The 19,473-nt window shown below is 32.8% G+C and overlaps 2 protein-coding genes across 3 annotated transcripts; both read right to left on the reverse strand.

The window, feature by feature from the left end:
* Positions 1-796: 796 nt before the first annotated feature.
* LOC134723296 (complement C1q tumor necrosis factor-related protein 4-like) lies at positions 797-8,129 on the reverse strand. 2 transcript variants are annotated; one of them, XM_063586914.1, is made up of 6 exons: positions 8,062-8,120; positions 6,001-6,105; positions 5,349-5,768; positions 2,910-3,100; positions 1,738-1,966; positions 797-1,312 (listed from the first exon to the last, which is right to left on the reverse strand). In XM_063586914.1, exons 2-6 carry the CDS (start codon positions 6,038-6,040, stop codon positions 876-878), a joined length of 1,317 nt encoding a protein of 438 aa, XP_063442984.1. In that variant the 5' UTR covers positions 6,041-6,105; positions 8,062-8,120; the 3' UTR covers positions 797-875. The 2 variants fall into 2 exon arrangements, with proteins under 2 accessions (XP_063442984.1, XP_063442985.1); XM_063586915.1 differs by lacking the exon at positions 6,001-6,105 and having other exon boundaries at positions 8,062-8,129.
* Positions 8,130-13,940: 5,811 nt separating this feature from the next.
* On the reverse strand, positions 13,941-18,483 carry LOC134721037 (complement C1q tumor necrosis factor-related protein 4-like). Its single transcript, XM_063583719.1, has 5 exons — positions 18,416-18,483; positions 15,800-16,213; positions 15,346-15,536; positions 14,634-14,865; positions 13,941-14,415 (listed from the first exon to the last, which is right to left on the reverse strand). The coding sequence occupies exons 1-5, from the start codon at positions 18,453-18,455 to the stop codon at positions 13,979-13,981; spliced, it is 1,314 nt and encodes a 437-aa protein (XP_063439789.1). The 5' UTR covers positions 18,456-18,483; the 3' UTR covers positions 13,941-13,978.
* Positions 18,484-19,473: the final 990 nt, after the last annotated feature.

Consider the following 19,473-nt stretch of genomic DNA (forward strand, 5'->3'; position numbering starts at 1 on the left):
TATTTGGAAGTTCGACATAAATTATTATCTAAACCTTTCGGAATGGTAGGTTCTAAACGCTATTCCTCTATATACTTTGAACGTATTTTGATTCGAGTGTCACAGGTGAGTCTTCTTTAGATGTAACTCGCGTATGGCGTACAACATATCTAATCCTGGTAGTTTTGATGATGTTATTTACAGCCACGGGCAATGCTTCTACTGTCAGATGTTTTACCCTATGTTATCACCGATCCAGTAGTAAGCACTTCTGTTTTGACATAATCATAAATCAACGGTATACAAAACTTGAAAGATTTCGAAATTAATGATACTTTTTACTTTAGCCATATTTGACTTAACCCTTTGAAATTTGGGTCCTCAATGCTTTTTAACTTCGAAATTTATTTAGGCGTTTTAACTTTTGATTGAAGCTTCACTGATGGGTCGTTTGTGGACGAAATGCACTTCCATCAGGCGTACAAAAATCCTGTTATCTATGATGAGCAAATGCAAGGTACTTGACAGTTATTTATTTATAATGATAGAACTGTTGGACATTTTTCTTAAGCTAATGATTAATAGAAATGTCAATCTTTTTTGACCGATGCAGCCTGGAGTGGTGCGCTTCAACTCTCGTTTTCTATCACTTTCCAACAAAAATTTCTGCATATCTATTTACATTTCTCAGAACAAGTCCAAAAAACGTAAAAGAAGTTATCGTAATAACTTTCAAATAAAAAATAAATCTGTCATGGAGAATTTATTTTATTAATTTCAAAATACTTCACAAGATGTCTTGGTGTGAATAAAATGTTGTTATTCCTTTTGATTCGTCTATTAACAATGTTCAAAGAAAACCTACCAAAACGAATCATTTTTGTTACAAAAGTAAATTATCTTCCTGCAATTGATGTTCCGTCCATTGGAACAAGTAGGTATCCCGAAAATGAACCATATATTTCGTCAGCTGCACCAAATAATCTTGTATTGTGATTTTTCATGTCGATATAAACAATATCCCCAGGTGCAAGTTTCAACGCTGCGCTATTGCTCCCGTAAGAGAAAAAATGACCACTGCCATATAAGGAATTAACATACACATAATTATGATATAGTTCCAGCCACATCGGTTGGCCTTCCTGTGAAAGAGCATGATAGCTAAAGATATAAACACCTGGAACCGACGCAGTGAAAATACCTGTGCTTATATTGAAATTGCCGCCATGGTTGGAGTACAACTTATCCCAAACAACTTTTGTTGTATGTCGTCCTTCGTTTTGTTTTTTTGTTAAAACTGCGGAAAAGGCTTGAATCTGATTGGCGTGAGGACCTACAATTTAAATTGTTATTAACCATGAAAGTTAGAAAGGCTACAGTCATCTTTGTTACCACATTTTGATTAATTAATTAAATCAAGAAATCACTAATCTAAGTAATTAGAACGTTTGATTTAAATAAATAACTACTAGTACCACTAAACAAATCTATGCATTAGTAAAAATATCAAATATTCAATATTTTTATGCATCCATATCTTTCAGTTGTTTGACTGCGAGTGTTGCTGATTAAAGTCAATCAAGAAAAGCGCTGAATACTAACAAAATTTATAGAGAATTATTTACTTTCACTTTCCATTTCATTTTTGCATAGATTTATGCAAAAGAAAGACAGATTCCATTTATAGACATATTACTATTTGGAAACTGAAATATCATGTAGAAAACTAGTTACAGTGAACACAAAGTATTACTTTACCTGATGGTGCAGTGTTCTGTTCAGATAATTTCATAATTGAAAATGTGCAGTATACAGCATTAGGCTGTCCAGACAAAGCGACGGCGTCTCCGGAACGGCTACGGATACTCAATTTGTCTCCAGTTCTCATGTCCAATATAGCACTGTTTCCTGCGTTCGCCTGATGCGTCAGTTGCCCCCATGCCGAATTTACATATATGGTATTCTTATATAAATCTAGGAATATTTTCTGAAATAAATGTTGATCACGGAATCACTGACTAATCAAAAAGTAAATACGTAACTAATCATTTGTAAGTCGTATTTCAAATTTGAAGTGTATTCTTTTTAGTTCTCAGTTTCAGATTTCAAATTTGAAGTGTATTCCTTTTTAGTTCTCAATTTCAGGAAAAAGTACTTTATATTCTTTAGTACAAACAACTCTACGGCTGTCCAATAAGGAGCAGGATTTTCTTATCCTTTTGTAGTACGGATCATTCCTGGTTTTTGTTGGTGTTCGTGTTAGTCAGTCTTTATGTTTCTATGTAGAATTTGCATACTTTAATATACCCTTAAGTAATTTTTTGGTTTGTTATAGCGTTGTCAGTTACTTTACGACGTAAGTTTGAATGTTACTATGGTAGTCCAAATAATTATGACGTCTTGAAAGGCTATTATTTTTTTTCTTTGACGCCTTACATCGACACAATAACTTGTTAAGGAGAGATAACTCTCTTAAAATATGCTAACTTAACCAAACGTCTCGTCTTGGCCATACCAAACGGACAACAGGGGCGCATCTCATAGCATCATGTATTCATTAAATTATGTTCATATACTGTTTCTTACACTTTATGGCATATAATGCTGTAACTAAATTAAAGTTTTTACAAAACGTGTTTGATTTAGTATCAGAGGAATGCAAAGGGGCGTACAATTATATTTTAACTCATGAAACCATTTTTTACGTTGCCCACTGTGCTGCTTGTTCGATATTCACTTTGCAGAATGTACTAATGCATATACACAGAAAAACTTGAGTAAAAGGCAGCAGTGGTATACCGATTAAAGTTCATGGAACATATTTCACTTGTTGCTAAATGGAAAGCTATGCAGCTGATTGAATCTTTAAACGTGATTTGCTGGTTGGTTCATTGTAACTAATTGACTCCTGTTCTAATACAAATACCTACATGTCCAGACTGTGAACGTGCAAAGTAATGAATCAAGAAAACTCCATCTGTCGGTGCCACAAAATATCCCGTTGTGCTATCATATCCATTTCCAAGGTTTGTGAAGACTTTATCAAAGACAACAGTGCCACCGTTGGGAAGGGATACGTCTTTAGTAATTCCGGCTGTCATGGCTACAGGGTTTGAAGCACCTGAAACAGTTCAGAAACCATGTGTCGGTTACACTTACAAATAATAAGAATAATTGTAAGCTGATGAACAATTCTCATAAATCCAATAAGAATATACATCAAGGCAAAAAAGTAAATCAAAAACGAGTAAATCTAAGGCAATCGGACAACATTTGTGTTTGAACTTTATTTTGCCATTTGTTAAAGGACTTTCCGTTGTGAATTTTTCTTTCAGGTATTTTTTGTTAATTTACCTTTTATAGACATGTGCACAGGGTAAGCCTCTGCAGCTAAGCAATGCAACAACCACAATGTGAATCCTCAGACTCAAAATATCACAATCGGGAATCAATTATGAAATTAAGACATCATTTCAAAAGTTGTTAATATCTCCCGGCGCCCTCGTACAATAACTGAGCCAAACATTAAGTATATTGATAAAAAGTTTATCATACAAATCTATATGAAAAATTTGTAATGAAAATCTGAATGCTTCTTATGTTCGTTCAACGTTACGAGAAATCACTTTGAAATTACTGACAAGAAAATGCCAGAACTTGGTTTCTGGAAGTCAAACATGTCTTAAGACATATTGTATGACAGATTTTGGTACTACCGTTAGACTCTTAATCAAAGCTGTCATATAATATTCCTTATCAGACTGGGATAAGGATAATCATAAGATATTGTTAAAATCATTGTGTCGTCTTTTACATATACTATTTCTCCCGATATAATTGTTATGGAAAGAAATCCTCAATTTTTAGTTATTATAAACGGTATTTCACATGCTAATCACTATATGATCCTTGTAAACTCATCGAACCCTTAAACAAACGTATTAATTAAGGTTATCTTACCAATGTTTAATTAGATATTTGAGTTTAGTTTTGCAAAACTACCGAGTTTATCGTTAGAAAATTAAAGCATGATAGCTAAATTTGTATTCTTTTCAAACGTTTTTTCTTTTTAAATATAAATACACGTCCACTTTCATTTTCTAGATAGAAATTACTATATCTATGTATTACATTTTTTTTTAATTTATTTAAATTTTTTACTCCTAACCATCCTATATATAGCTACTGCCTGTCGATACTTTTGTTTTTGGCATTGTACAAGTCATATCTTCTTTGACTGTCCATGACGTTAAAATACTAAATCCCTGGAATGTCTTTTAGTTGATTTTAGTCTGTGATGCGTGATTTTTTATAAATAACTACTTTTGGCTTTTAACTATATAAAATATAGTAATTTTGTTTATAACTTGATCATGAGTTTAAAAAAAACAACAGAAGCCACAGATTCAACTATGTGAATTACATTTTTGCTTTATTATGCATATTGGTCTTTTGATGCTGTCCCTAGAAACTTAAGTCTTACACTGACTTTGCTTTGAGACCAAAACAGAACTTGCATTTTCAGATTAAGAAAGGTTATGGGGATCACCCAGAAAGCATGATTTTGCATCAATTGTTCTATAGCTTCTTGGGCCTTCAGTGGCTCCAAAACCCTTCAAAAAAAATTTGCTTCGCTCTGCTCGCCGAAACATGTTTGCCAATACTTTTAAAAAAGGCTAGATACAACCAAACTTTAATACTGTGTATGTATGCAATACATGTATAGGCAGTTGAAAATATAGAAGATTCATTTATGCAGAGGAGGAGGATTAATTCTGATTAAATGGTACATATTAATGACTTGACTATACATGTATTATTTATAATAAACAAATAAAAATTGTATCTTTTAGAATATCATAAATATAGTTGTGAAAATAAATAATCAGTCCCTTGCTTTAATGAAAATGAAAAATCTTGCTTCAATAGTCCAGAAAATAGATAACCTGTCCTCTTAGTTTACAAAAAAATTATAACCGATCCAAAACAAATCCTCCTAAAAAAGTTTTTTTTAAATAATACTAAAAACAAAACATGTAGGCTATAGCTGAAAGGAGAAAATACAAAGTATTCATAGCTCAGCATAGATGCATTTACCATCATCTTTTTTACTCTGTTGTAAAATAAAAATGAATTTAGTTGTTTTATGTTGCAATATGATTATTGATGATAACATACAGGTTATATATTTGTTTTTGAAACTCTTGATTCGTAAAGATTTTAATTTCATGGCAAAGACAAAGGATTGTAAAAAAATAATGGCCAGATTTATGTTTACTTTTGCATTATGAACGATCGGAGAAGCAGATATTGCCTTAAACATTCACATTTTAATCTTACTTTAAAATATCAAAATCAATTAAACTCACTTGATCTTCCAGAAAATATAAGTCCTCCAGTGAATGTGGCGTATATTTCAGCAGCCCTACCATACACATTGAAGCTATTGTGATCTGAGGCCTGGACGTATACAGTATCTCCTTTTTCCAACTGAAGTATTACTGTGTTCCCAGCTGCATCAGAATTATGCTTTTGCTCGTCATCGTAAATAGAGACAAGGTAAATACCATTCCGGTATAACTTCATCAAATTTGTATCAGACGAGGTATAACTTAATGCGTAGAAATGGAAGACATATATTCCTGGAACTTGGACATGGAACTTACCATCACTTGTAAACTTAGCATTGAAATTGGTAATGTCTTTTGAATAGGAAACTATTGTTCCTTTTGTAACATGTCCATCGTTGTCAAAACCTTTTGTGAATACAGAAACGTCTTGGCCGTAAGCTGAAACCAATCACAATATATGATGATATAGATTGAAAGTTTAAATGACTTGCTATACTAATAATCTTAAGTTTTTTTCATGTAGTGTTATTTTCCATTCGTTAGATGTGTTTTGTGAGTATTTGGATTTTCCATTTGTTAAGAGACTTTCCGATTAGAATTTTCTTTGGAGTTCGGTTACTTCGTTATTTTCCTTTTTATATAGATAAATTAATCTAATAGTTTGGCTTACCTACTCCGAAACTAGCTGCACAAAAAATCCATAAAAGCATATTGAATATTCTAGTACACTAAGAAACATGTTCTAAAGTCACTTCCAAGAGGTCAACATGATAACCTAGAAATATACCAAAGCTAATAGATATGCATAAGTACACTATCAACAAATTTGAGTCCCTTCAAAGATTTTGCATTGTGTTGAGGAATTTTAACCACCAAATAGGAAAACAAAACTTTTGTAAAATAAAAAAACGACCCATTTATAAATCTGTATGTACTCTGCTGCCCTATTTAAACGATTAAAAGAAATGTGGCATATTTGTCAATATGTCAGTAACACCCACAAAAAAAACAGACATCTTTTTATTTGCTACTTGGAACAAACTTTTCTGTTCTCTAGATCTGATTTGACTGAGTCTTAAACTTTCCCATTCTCAGATACCATGATTCTTGTAGAGCTATTATCATTGTTTTACTGCTGTTGTAAAAGCCCCAACACCACATTACAATTAAGATCAATGATAAATATGCGATGAAATTTTCTTCTGACAAAAAAAAAACGTGAAACAAATAATCTAGCACAATTGTTCATCTAACATGAAAAGAACTCTAATTTGATTACAGTATGATATAATTAAATATAAGGGATAAAATTAAAAGAATCGAAGTTTCAAGTTGAAATGTGAATCAATTTAAGTTGCAATAGATAGGGTAAGAATCGTCTTGTTTATTGAATAAAGAATTGGTTGTTAAGAATTGACTATTCGAAAATAGCCATACGAAAGATTATTGTTATACACATTTGCACTTTCACTGTACAACAATATGATACCTATGTTTTGCCACCGCACAAGATCATGTTTCTCTAACCGTTGATGCCATCTTTAAACTATATCTATTAGGTGTGTACTGGTTTATATTTTAAATCTTAGATGCATGATTTATGATATTAGTTGCTATTGGCTTAAACAAGCTATCAGAAATTGTGAATACTCTCAGTGTGCTTGTTACCTGAGACTGTTGCAACATAGTTATGGCATAGAAAGGATGATATCTACACTGCATTAGTTTTAGGGTCATCATCACGAATTGATTGACTAATACGATAGTCGGTTGCTCCACTCGACACCGACATGTTTTTTCTATCATATCTTTATTAAATAAAGGAAACAGTATTATAGGTGGCTTGGTAGTATTTGAATTCCAGAATTTAGGTTGCTCTGTTATGAACCCTACCTAAGTCAATGTATCTGAACGCTGTGATTGGACAACAAATACAGGACCAACTGAACTTACTTTCCTAAGCTGAGGGATGAATCAGGTGTAGAAAAATGTGGACTTATTTTACATACATGTAAAGATAAAAATGAATGTTAAGATTTTTTTTAAATTGTGTATTCACCACATGATAAAAGACCTAAAAGCACTAGAGGCCTTAGGTTTTTCAAAATAGCATTAAAAAGTAAACGGTCATGATACACATTCATATTCATTTCTGAATAGTAAAATGAAAGAAGTCTTTTGTTTATGTGTTACATATTTGTTTTTCGTTGATTTTTTATATAAATAAGGCCGTTAGTTTTCTCGTTTGAATTGTTTTATATTGTCATACGGGGGCCTTTAATAGCTGACTATTCGGTATGGACTTTGTTCATTGTTGAATGCCGTATGGTGGCCTATAATTGTTAATGTCTGTGTCATTTTGGTCTCTTGTGGACAGTTGTCTCATTGGCAATCATACCACATCTTCTTTTTTATATTAAGTTAACTGTGAATGTAGAATTTTTAGCAGTGTTACAAAGTGGTGAAAATTCTAAAAAGGCTCTCATTATCCCCTTTTGGAAAGGAAATACTACCGTGCCACATATACCGCTGTTCGAAATTCAAATCGAGAAAGAAAAAAACAAAACCGGGTTACAAACTAAAACTGAGGGAAACGTATCAAATATAAGAGACTATTAGCCAGTTTCGTCGAAGGGTCTGAAATTTCGCCGTGTCTTATACCTAACTGTGATAGTTTGACTGATAGTAGACTAGCAAAGCGGATGATGCATGCATACCTTACCATGCATACCTTATTCCAATGAACTGTTCCTTGTGTGTACTTACAGACCATGGCAAGGCCGTCATGTTATGTAGAACGTGCTACTATATAGATAAATTATACAAATAGATTACAAAGTTAAGGTTAAATTGAACTTGAAGAAGATAACCTGGAATATTACTTAGTTTCGTCTGTTAGAAAATGTCTTTAAAAGACGACGTTTTTGATATTTGAAAATCCTTAAGTAAAAGCGCCACGTTAAATATTGTATTTGTTATCAAATCAATTAGTTATACTTGCATTTGGAAAAAAAGTATCTTAAAAAAATAGGTTTTACCTTCAAATAATTATCAAAGGTACCAGGATTATATAAATTAGGACGCCAGACGCGCGTTTCGTCTACATAAGACTCATTAGTGACGCTCATATCAAAATATTTATAAAACCAAACAAGTACAAAGTTGAAGAGCATTGCAAGCATCACCTAATCTTTATGTGTTTCTATTGATGAAAATTATAATATCATTTATATATAAAATCATATAACAAATTCCATGCAACGACGACGTGAGGAATTTAAATGACCATTAGGGTCGTTTACGGTTATCGTGTATCACAAACTCTTCCATAGGCAGTTTGACTTAAGGTGTTGATTTCAATTTGTTACATAACTGGGTCGATGTATGTTTATAAATTTTTAAACTATTAAAAATGTAGGTTTCAACTCCCTCAGGCAAAGTTGACTTAAGATGAATTTGGCTATTTATTTTAGGTATTTTTGACATATACAGTCCGCCAAAAGTTAAGCGCCACCTGTTTTTATTGCACATATTTTTTTTCAAATTTAAAAAATCAATTATTCCACGAAAACAATAAAACAATCATATAGCAATTTTGCTAATGTATACCATAAACAAACCAGAAATGTAATTTTAGTCACTTATGAAGGTTTTATGCATGTAGGTTGTCCGTTCATAGAAATAGTGTAAATTACTGAATTCAGAAACAGAATTTAAGTTTCACTTTGATTTTATTTTTTTACAAAAAATGATCACCCAATATTATTTAAACTTTCTACACATAAGCTTTGGTGTGTTTGACAATTTTAATGACAACATTTGAGTCAATAGCATGCATAACAACCTCACTTCCGGTCGAGTTTCAAAACACGACGTTTCATTCTCGGTATAAGCCTTCAAGCTTTAGGAAATCTGTTGCATTTAACAACAAATACCACTTTTAAATCGACAAATTATTGTGAAGGTGGAACTCTGTGATTGAGATTTCCGCCAATGGCATCTCAAACATGTTTGATAGGGTTTATGTATGGGGACATGGAAGGCTAAAAAAATAGTGAAAATGGCTTGTTGCTCTTTGGACTCGGTTAAAATCCTTGTTCTGTGTGTTCTAGCGTTGTCGTCCATGTACAAGAGTCTTGGCAATGTAGACGCAAGTGGGGGATTATTAAAATGAGGGACTACAATGTTTTAAGGCTCCAAATCTCTGTTTTTCTGTCCGTTTATGCTACCCTGCAGAACATGCAAACCCAGCTTATAACGGTATCAGAAGCAACCCCGTACTGTAACACCACCAGCACTGAATACAGTCCTTGTGCAAATATTGTTTTTGGTCGTAGGCCGTTTTGTTTCCCCGCGAAATTCGTATTTTCGCGTCTACTAGCAGTAAAAGAAACTGACTACCATCTGAACAATGAGTGTTTTGTCAGCTTCTTATGTTCAAGCATAGATAGTCATTATCCCATTAAAACCTGACGGTGGAGTGCCTTCCTGTAAGTACAGGTCTCTATACACCAAGACTTGCTCTTCAGTTGCCTCTGAGAAGTCGACTGACCAATGTACGAACACTAACACGACTATCTGTAGAAACTGTGTATTTGTAAACGCGCAGATGACATTTGATAAGAGGTTGCTTGACTGCTTTATCGGAGTTCAATCTTTTTGGTCGTAATTGATTTTCTTAGTGTATGTTAACGGTAATTCATAACACCAAACTTTAATATTTTTTTCGCAATAGTTAAAAAAATATTGCGAGTTATATTTCGGTGGTGCTTAACTTTTGGCGGACTGTATATTATAGCTCTTCAACGGTTTCTGTACTTATTCATCCTTGTATTTCAAATGTTTGGCTTTGAGCGTTCCTGATGAAGGTAAATCCAGAAAAGTATTTCGGACGCAAGAAATTATTTAACGGGTTGTTTTAATTTTTTTTATCACTAGGTCGATACCTCTGCTGGTGGACTATCCGTCCCTGAGTGTCTCATCAGCTCAGAAGTCAGTTCTTTGGTATTGACATGATTTAACAAACTTTTTTAAATCATTAAAAAGTTAAGGTTTCAACTCCTTCAGGCAAAGTTGACTTTAGATGAAATTGGCTATTTATTATAGGTATTTTTGTCATATATATAGCTCTTTAACGTTGTTGGTGCTTATACATCCTCGGATTTGAAATGTTTGGCTTAAGCGTTTCTGATGAAGAAAAATCCAGAAAAGCGCCTCGAACGCAAGAAGTTTTTTAAAGTGTTGTTTTCAATTTTTTTGACAACACTTTTGTAACTGTAGATCACTAGTCTACTACAAATGCATACTACTTTACTGTTACTGTAAATACTAAATGTTTCTTAACTCATTGTATACTGTAGATGTTTAGCTAGCTATAAACCCAGGTTCAATCCACGTTTTTCTACATAAGAAAATGCCTGTACGAAGTCAGGAATATGAAAGTTGTTATCCATTCGTTTAATGTGTTTGGACTTTTGATTTTGCCATTTGATTTTGGACTTTCCTTTTTGAATTTTCCTCGGAGTTCAGTATTTTTTTGTTTTTACTTTTTTCCATTATTTTTCGTTGTATACCAATTTATGTGGATTTCGTGGAACAACAGATGAACCACTAGATTAAGTGTTCAACAAAAAACAAATGTTCAATAGCTATAGGCTGGTATCGGTACCCACGAAATTAAATGAATCGAAAGTATACTAGATTTGAAATGTGTGCGATAGACTACACCAGACTCATTGAAGACGCAAGAATAAAAAAAATATGAAGAGATTTGAGTAAAGAATAAGCAAAATACACCTTCAGTGATCTATTCCTCGGGTTGAAAATCCTGCAGTACTGTACACCAACTACTTTCGCGATCGATTGATTTTCGAGACTTTCGCGAGTAGAATATTAACGCCAATATAAATCGTCTCTACAGAGGGATGAAAAATACCAGAGGGACAGGCAAATTCATAAACTGACAACCCCATGGCTAAAACAAAAACCAAACAGTATACAATAATTCCCCATGTTAAACTGACAATATTACGTCTAAAAGTAATAAGCTACAATGCTATTCAATAACAAAAATGGTTACATACGCCACAAATTTAATACCATAAGGCTTATTTTGTAAATAGTGAACAAAAAGCTAAAACAGAGGAACAAGTGATCAGTATGCTGGAATTTCTTATTAACAACATATTTGTATAATTTTGAGGTAGAAATTTTCAACAAAATTACGGCATTCATATGGGAACGAACGGTGCATTTTGATTGCCAACTTCATCTTTATTTGTATTCGAGTCGGACTTCTTGCAGACACTTGTCAAAAACAAAACCTTTAATGAATTAAATGTTTCCTCATATATCTAGGCCTCCAGAACTAGAAATTAAAGGAACAAAATACACAGCCTTTTGCGCCTCATTTTAAGACTTGTACTCGAATTTGAAATAAGCGGTCATCTCAGTTAAAGAATCTATGACAAACGATAGAAAATCATCGGTTTATACCAAGTCCTTGTTGATAAATATTCCGCATTAACTTATAAAATAATGCATGATGGTCTTGGAGTATAGATTCTAGGAACTGAGAGTCGTTATCATTTTAACAACGTGTTATACCGTACTTTTTATTTGTCTTTGTAGATTTTAAACCTAAACTATTTGGTTCATTTCTAGTAATATTAGATAAGCGTTGCTCGGTATATATACATGCAGACATTGAGTTATTGTGTAAATAGTTATGAAAGGTACCAGGATTATAATTTAATACTCCAGACGCGCGTTTTAATATACTAGTAGTGTAATGGTCATCTTTATATTCCTGTCTTTCCTTGCTTATAGACTTTGTCTGTATAATCTATGTCTCATTTTAAAATTTTGTGTTGAAATAGCTATTTGTTTGTATGAAAGTTGTTTTTCATTCGTTTTATGTCTTTGAGCATTTTATTATGCCATATGATAAAGGAGTTTCCGTTCAGATTTGTTTTATCTTATTAATCACATACTGTTACGTATCTATATTGCAAAACAAGATTACGTTTAGTGCGTATAAGTTCACTATTTAAGGATCTTCATCAAAACATTTTTTGAAGTTGTTTTGAGTCTCTATTTACCATTTAGCGTCTCAAGAATTTATTATTTTTTTTTTTAAACGTTTCTTGGCCTTGGACTTAATGTAATGACTATCACGATTACACTTGTCTTCGGTTAACTCAACTATAATAGGTGTGGGCAGACGATTTGCAACCATCAGTAAACTCGAAAAAAGTAGGTGCAGGCAGACGATTTATAAAACGTGGCACTGTACGGATTCATAATACGTCATTCCATCATTGTGTTATTGTTCTGTCATAGTTTTTGTTTTTTAGTCTTTCGTTTTTGCTGATATGCTTTGTCTATATGCCTTTTTGTGTTTCTTTGATACATATGACGTGGCTCTGTACCAATACATCCCGTCATTGTGTTATTGTGTTAAAGTACATTTTTGTAATATTGTATGCCATTTTTGCTAATTTGCTTTTTCTAAAGGCATTTTTGTGATTTTCGTTACACAGTTGTTTGTTTTTATAGTGATGAAGATTATAGAACAATATTGACTGCTGTACCCCTTTTATTGACATTTTTACCGAAAATGTCTCTTTGTTTGGTTTACACATCGTTGTCAATATAATTGAATATGATGCGACAGTCATATAAGTGAGAGGTTTAGCTAGGTATAAAACCAGGTTTAATCCACCATTTTCTACATAAAAAAATGTCTGTACCAAGTCAGGTAGGTAACAGTTGTTACCCATTCGTTTGATGGTTTTTTTGTGATTTTACTTTTGAGAAAATGCGCGGACTGCTTTCCTTTTGCAATTTATCACTGTTAATAAAAAAAAATAGTTAAAATAGTACTATTGTACTCTAATCGATATAATTATATGTTAACATTGTTTTGTAGTATCTATAAATATGATAATGTATTGTGCTTCTTGCTCGGCTACTTGATACATATTATGTAAATAATTGTCTAAGTGTTTCAAAAGAAGGGAAATAAAGTACTATTGACACGGTGCAAACTCAATGAACTGAGGAACAATAAGGAAACAAAAGAACCATTTTAATCAGAGTTAAAATATTAATTCTCGATTTTCGCGAACAAATTTAAACCCAACAGACAGATTCCCTAGATTTCTTGTAAAAATTAAATAGAAAGGGAACCCTCCACTAGATTGCCGGACTAGTGAATTAAATTGTTAACAGCGTGCAATATATTGTTGTATAAACAAGAACAAGAATTTATGGAAGTGGTTTTGGTGAGGTTTTGGAATTAGTGTCAAATGTTCGTACTCCGTGTTGTTTTTCCATACTATAAAAGATAAAATATTTGCCCCATAACACCTATTTATCTTTTAACACTTGAGACCCATATAATACAAATGCAAATGTAAGGTAAACGTCTGAGTCAGCCTTTTTAAATTGTTGATTTATATAATTTCTACCTTAGATCACCTAAGTTCATCCTTAAATCAAGAAAAAAAATCATTCTAAGACCAATTAAGATTAATACTTGTAATATATTTTAATATAAAACATACAACTGATAATAAATCGTTAATTTTAATAACATAGAACTCGTCTATAAATGTTACCACCAAATATCAGATATTTCAATCTAGTTATCCGACAATTGATGTTCCTCCCATAGGAGCCAACAGATATCCAGAAAAGGAACAATATATTTCATCCGCTCTACCATAAATTAATGTGTTGTGGGCTTTCATATCGATATAGACAGTGTCTCCTACTGCTAGTTTCAATGCCGCACTGTTGCTACCACCAGCCCAGCCATGAGGAGCATGACCATATAAGGAATTAACATACATGTAGTTGTGATAGAGTTCCATCCAGACTTCTTCGTCTTGTTGAGCTAGTCCATGATAATTAAAAACATACACGCCAGCAACTTTGGCGGTGAAAATACCTGTTGTTGCATTAAAATTGCCACCTTTGTTGGAGTAAACTTTATCCCAGACAACTTTTGTTGTTGATCCGCCATTATTCTGATTCTGGGTCAGTACTGCAGAAAAAGCTTGAATTTCATTTGCATTTGGACCTAAAATAAGGAAAAACATTACATTCGAATTTTTTTAATGAATTGTTTCATTTTATTTTAGAACTTTGAACTAATTGACAGAAAAAAATATACACCTTGTTTAACTCCTGAAACCCCAAAACATTGATTGTATTTAATAAACTTATTACCTCATTGGTTGATTAGCATATCTTTCCTTCAAGAAAACCTAAACATTTGTACATTGTATTACTATCTACCTGAGGTTTCTGTATTCTGTGAAGACAACAGCACACCCGAGAATGTGCAGTAAATCTCATCTGGACCCCCATATACTACCACGTTTTCCCCAGCCCGGCTACGGACTCTTAACCTGTCTCCTTGTTTTAGATCTAAGATGGCACTGTTTCCTGCATCAGCCCATGTATGATCTGCTTCCCCGTAGGCAGAGTTGATATACTGGTCATTGAGGTAAAGATCCAAAAACATTTCCTGAAATATATAAATTTTTATTGAAAATATACGTGGTTATAATCAAGATAGAAATAAGAAATAAAATTGCAGGCAACAACTATATTTATAAAAGGAACAGAATTCAACAACAACAAATCAGTTGTCAAATTATTTCATAGAAAAAAACACAGAGAAACGAGAACCCCACAAAACAATCGGGATAAAGTCAAGTGCTTCTTCGATTCCTTCTCTAAGGTGGTACTCGGTATGCAAAGGTTGTATAGTAGGAAAGCATAGTAATATTTTATTTAAGAAACCACGTTGATCCACTTTACACCTGTATAATTGTTTCAAAAAGTGTATATAATTCAAAAGTATGTTAGTTGTCATACCATCAGGTAAGGGAAAATAACAGTTTACTATCAGACTATTAAGAACCATCGTGTTTTACATTAATTTTCCATTTGTATTTTAACATGTTTTTTAATTGATTTTCAAAGTGAAATCTTTGTAACTTACACGACCTAATTCTGAAAGAGAGTTATAATGAATCATGTATGTTCCATCAGCAGGTGCTACAAAGTCTCCGGAACTCGCATCATACCCATTTCCTGCATTGGTTAAGACTTTATCAAACAGTACTGGTCCACCATTAGGCAGAGACATGTTATGGGTAAGTCCAGCAGAAAAAGCAACAGGATTGACACTACCTGCAAAACAGTCCATAAAACTTCAAGCAACTGTGTTGTATGTGACAAACTGGAGTTACAAAAGTATAAATATAAAAATGAGTTATCGTCTTGTTCTCAATAAAAAAAAATTACGTCATCTTCATTCTATATAAAAAAAATTAATAAATTTCATTTTGAATTTCTTTACTTTTTCATAATCAATTTCCCTATTATGTATGATTCATTTCTTTAGAGGTATTTTTTATGTTGAAATGTAATATTCTCAAAAACATTAAACTGACCAGACGCTTCAGAGAATAAAAGTTCTCCAGTGAAAGTAGTATAAATTTCTCCAGCAGCGCCATACAATGAGTTGTCGTAGTCGTCTGCTGCTTTCACGTAAATTGTATCTCCCGCCTGAAGTTCTAGGATCACTGTGTTTCCGGCATCAGCCCAATCGCTAGCTGTGTAGGCATAGATGGACACAAGATAGTCTTCGTTTTTGTAAAATTCCAGCCAAATTTCTGCATCACTCCTACTAAGGGAATAGAAATGGAAGGAGTAAATTCCTGGAATTTGCACTTGGAACTTTCCGTCACTGGTGAAATTGGCATTAATGTTGGTTATGTCTTTATTGTAGGTTACAATCTCGCCCTTCGTCAGGTGCGCATGTGCAACTAATCCCTTTGAAAAAGCTACAACACTTTGACCAGAAACTAAAACAGAAAATGCAAAGTATGTTGTAAAAATGCAGATTTTTTTTTTATATAAGAAATATATGCTGTACAAAATGCATAACACGTTATATATATATATACCCATACATCTGTTGTAGGGTTGTCACTGACTCAGACGTACTTATGAATATAATTATTTTCTGTGACTGTATCTTACATTAACTTGTAGGATCCTTTACTAGAGATAATTTAGCTGATCTGTTATAATAACATCTTCATGCCTTATATATCATGTACTGTAGTACGCCTCTAGATTAAAACTGACGTGGAAAGGTAACATATGGCCATCGAAAGCTCTTTTTTTGAGAGCCCAGGTGGTCGTGTGGTCTAGCGGGACGGCTGCAGTGCAGGCGATTTGGTGTCACGATATCACAGTAGCATGGGTTCGAATCCCGCGAGGGAAGAACAAAAAATTAGCGAAATCAAATTTACAGATCAAACATTGTTGGGTTGATGTTTAGACGAGTTGTATATATATAAGAAATATATAAGCATAGTGATTGCTGAATTACAGCCTAGAAAGGTTAACAAGTAAGTTTCTTTATTTTTATGGAGAATTGTCTGTCAGATAGTTGATAGCTTAGATCTGTTAAATTCGTTCACTCCTTTGTTAGTTATGAATGTCGGACATTTGAGACGGTTCTCACAATATAAAATTGGTTTTATTCTTTAATGTATAGTACAACTATACTGGTAGCTATGATTATCTTATCTAATCACACCAGAAACCTTCAACTGGCTCTATGCTGAACACGCTCTAGAAAAATAAAGTGTTAAGATTACAGATGTGATTAATTCTTATGAAATTTGATCAAGTTCTAAATACACATGGCACATTTATCGTATGTTAGGCAAAACTATACACTTTTTCATAGACGTGAAAAATATTTTATCACAGTGACTTTTTAGTTTATGTTTGGTCGCTTATCGTCCAGTGGCAAATATTTGAATATAATTAGAAATACGGTTTGAGACGATATTCAATGTCTGCACACATAACAATACTGCATACTGCAATATATCTACTATTTGAATTTTCATAAGTAGGAATTCTTTACTGTGATTTATCTAAAGGGACTCCTGTATTGGTTGATATACTTAAGACTTCTTCAGTAAACCATTTAGTTCAATGAATGGAAACTATTTTTTTCGTAATGTAACCTATATGATATATTATATTCTATTTAACAATAAATACAAAAGGTAATTTGCAGGTACTGTCCCGGATGGAGGTCGGAAAATTAGGATTACCACTGGCATAAAATGAAGGTATAGGAACAGACTTTTCGTCTTGCAAGATGCCAATTCTCAAAGAGTTGCTGCACAAGAGGGAGAGAAAGATACCAGAGGGGCAGTCACACTCATAGATAGAAAATAAACTGATAACGTCATCGCTAAAAATGAAAAAAGACCAACAGACAAATAATAGTACACATGACACAACATAGAAAACTAAAAGGTTCTTAACGCGCAGAGAACATCGCTTACTCTCCACAGAAAGCATCAAATTAAACGTCCCAATTCTGAACAGAAATGGTAGCGAACTTGTATATCATGAACATACGCCAAACATTGGCACGGGTTCAACGACCGGTGCAAAGAAGACCAAGAATAACCATATGCCTTTTCCCAAACAACCCTTTCGAAACGGTTAGCCCTTTATAATGTTTATGAACATTGCCATACTCAACCACGAAAAGATAAGGACTTTTGGCTTTGAGCGTTCCTGACTCAAATTTATTTAATTAGTACAGATAAAGCACTGAGCTCTATAGATTTTAAATTATTGACAACAGAAAATAAATACTTTAAACTAAATCAAAAATAAATAATATCGTATTTGAAAATTTCTGGTTGCTTAATGCAGAAAGCAAGATCGAAGTACTGTATCTACTGATAAGAAACCATGATGTACTACACTATAATCATAGTAAATTTCATACAGAAATGTCATGAACAGTGTATGAAGATAAGAACTTATGTTTACTCTGCAGTAAAACTTGCATAGCATTCAATGTAGAAATAATTATGGAAGCATTGAAGACTAATATGAAATTCTATTTAATCGATTTGTTCGCAATACATTAACTTTTTTCATTTTATATTTTCTTAATAATTGAAGTGATGTATACCATATATATCTACTACAGAATGTCAGGTCTCCAAGTTAATATCGCTTACCTCCGGCTAAAGTAGCAACAAAACAAAACCACAGCAACATAGTCAATGGTTGGTTTACAAAATGACAAAATTTAAGAACACTATACTATTAGGTCAATATGATAACGAAGGGTACATGTATCTAATCAGTCAAAGAGTTCAAGCTTACATGTACTGACGTATTCAGTATTAAACAGAATTACTTTCACTAAGGTATAAATTCTTAGGACTGGTCGTTATTTTTATTATAAATGTACTTTCGATCAATTTTCGGTGTTTTGTTTAGCTCGTATTTTGTGCAACGAACACAAAAGATATGCATATTCAAAGTTACCAGCGTTGTTGTCGTAATTGATGTTTATGTTCCCTTTGATATTAAGTAACTCCTAAAAACCTAGTTAAAGATATGCGTGTCATCCACTTACCAGTACTTGAGGGTGATGTTCTATCGGACTTCAAGAAGAGGAGCTTTTTCTGAAATTGTAAACTTTACTAAACTTGTCCGTTAATAAATTTTGAAATTATTAAGAAACTAAGGTTTCAACTCTCTTTGGCAAAATTGGCTTTAGATGAATTCGACTATTTATTTTAGGTATTTTTGACATATTGCTCTTCAACGGTTTCGGTACTTATTCATCTTTGGATTTCAAATGTTTGGCTTTGAGCGTTCCTGATGAAGGTAAATCCAGAAAAGCGCTTAGGACGCAAGAAATGATTAAACTTGTGGTTTTCAATATTTTATGTCATATTTAAATGTATTATATACTGAAAATAGATGATAATGCAAAACAAATGCTTTAAGATCAAGAAAATTATCTAGAATTTGGAAATAAAATAATACGATATGCATGTAAAAATAGTTTTCAATTAATGTTTAAAAATCATTTCTAATGAGGAACCGTTCAAATTTTGAAAACAAGATAAAACTGCTAAAATTCAGATTTTTTTTTAGCAATACTATTGTTATTATCCAAGGATGAAACAATATCAATTTTCTTTCTAATATATCATCATTTCATTTAGGCTTCATAATATTCTGTACCTTATATATCAGACGACAATCGCTCAGAATTCTTAAA

The sequence above is a fragment of the Mytilus trossulus genome, chromosome 6 (genome assembly GCF_036588685.1).
Source record: "Mytilus trossulus isolate FHL-02 chromosome 6, PNRI_Mtr1.1.1.hap1, whole genome shotgun sequence".
NCBI classification, from domain to species: Eukaryota; Metazoa; Mollusca; class Bivalvia; order Mytilida; family Mytilidae; genus Mytilus; species Mytilus trossulus.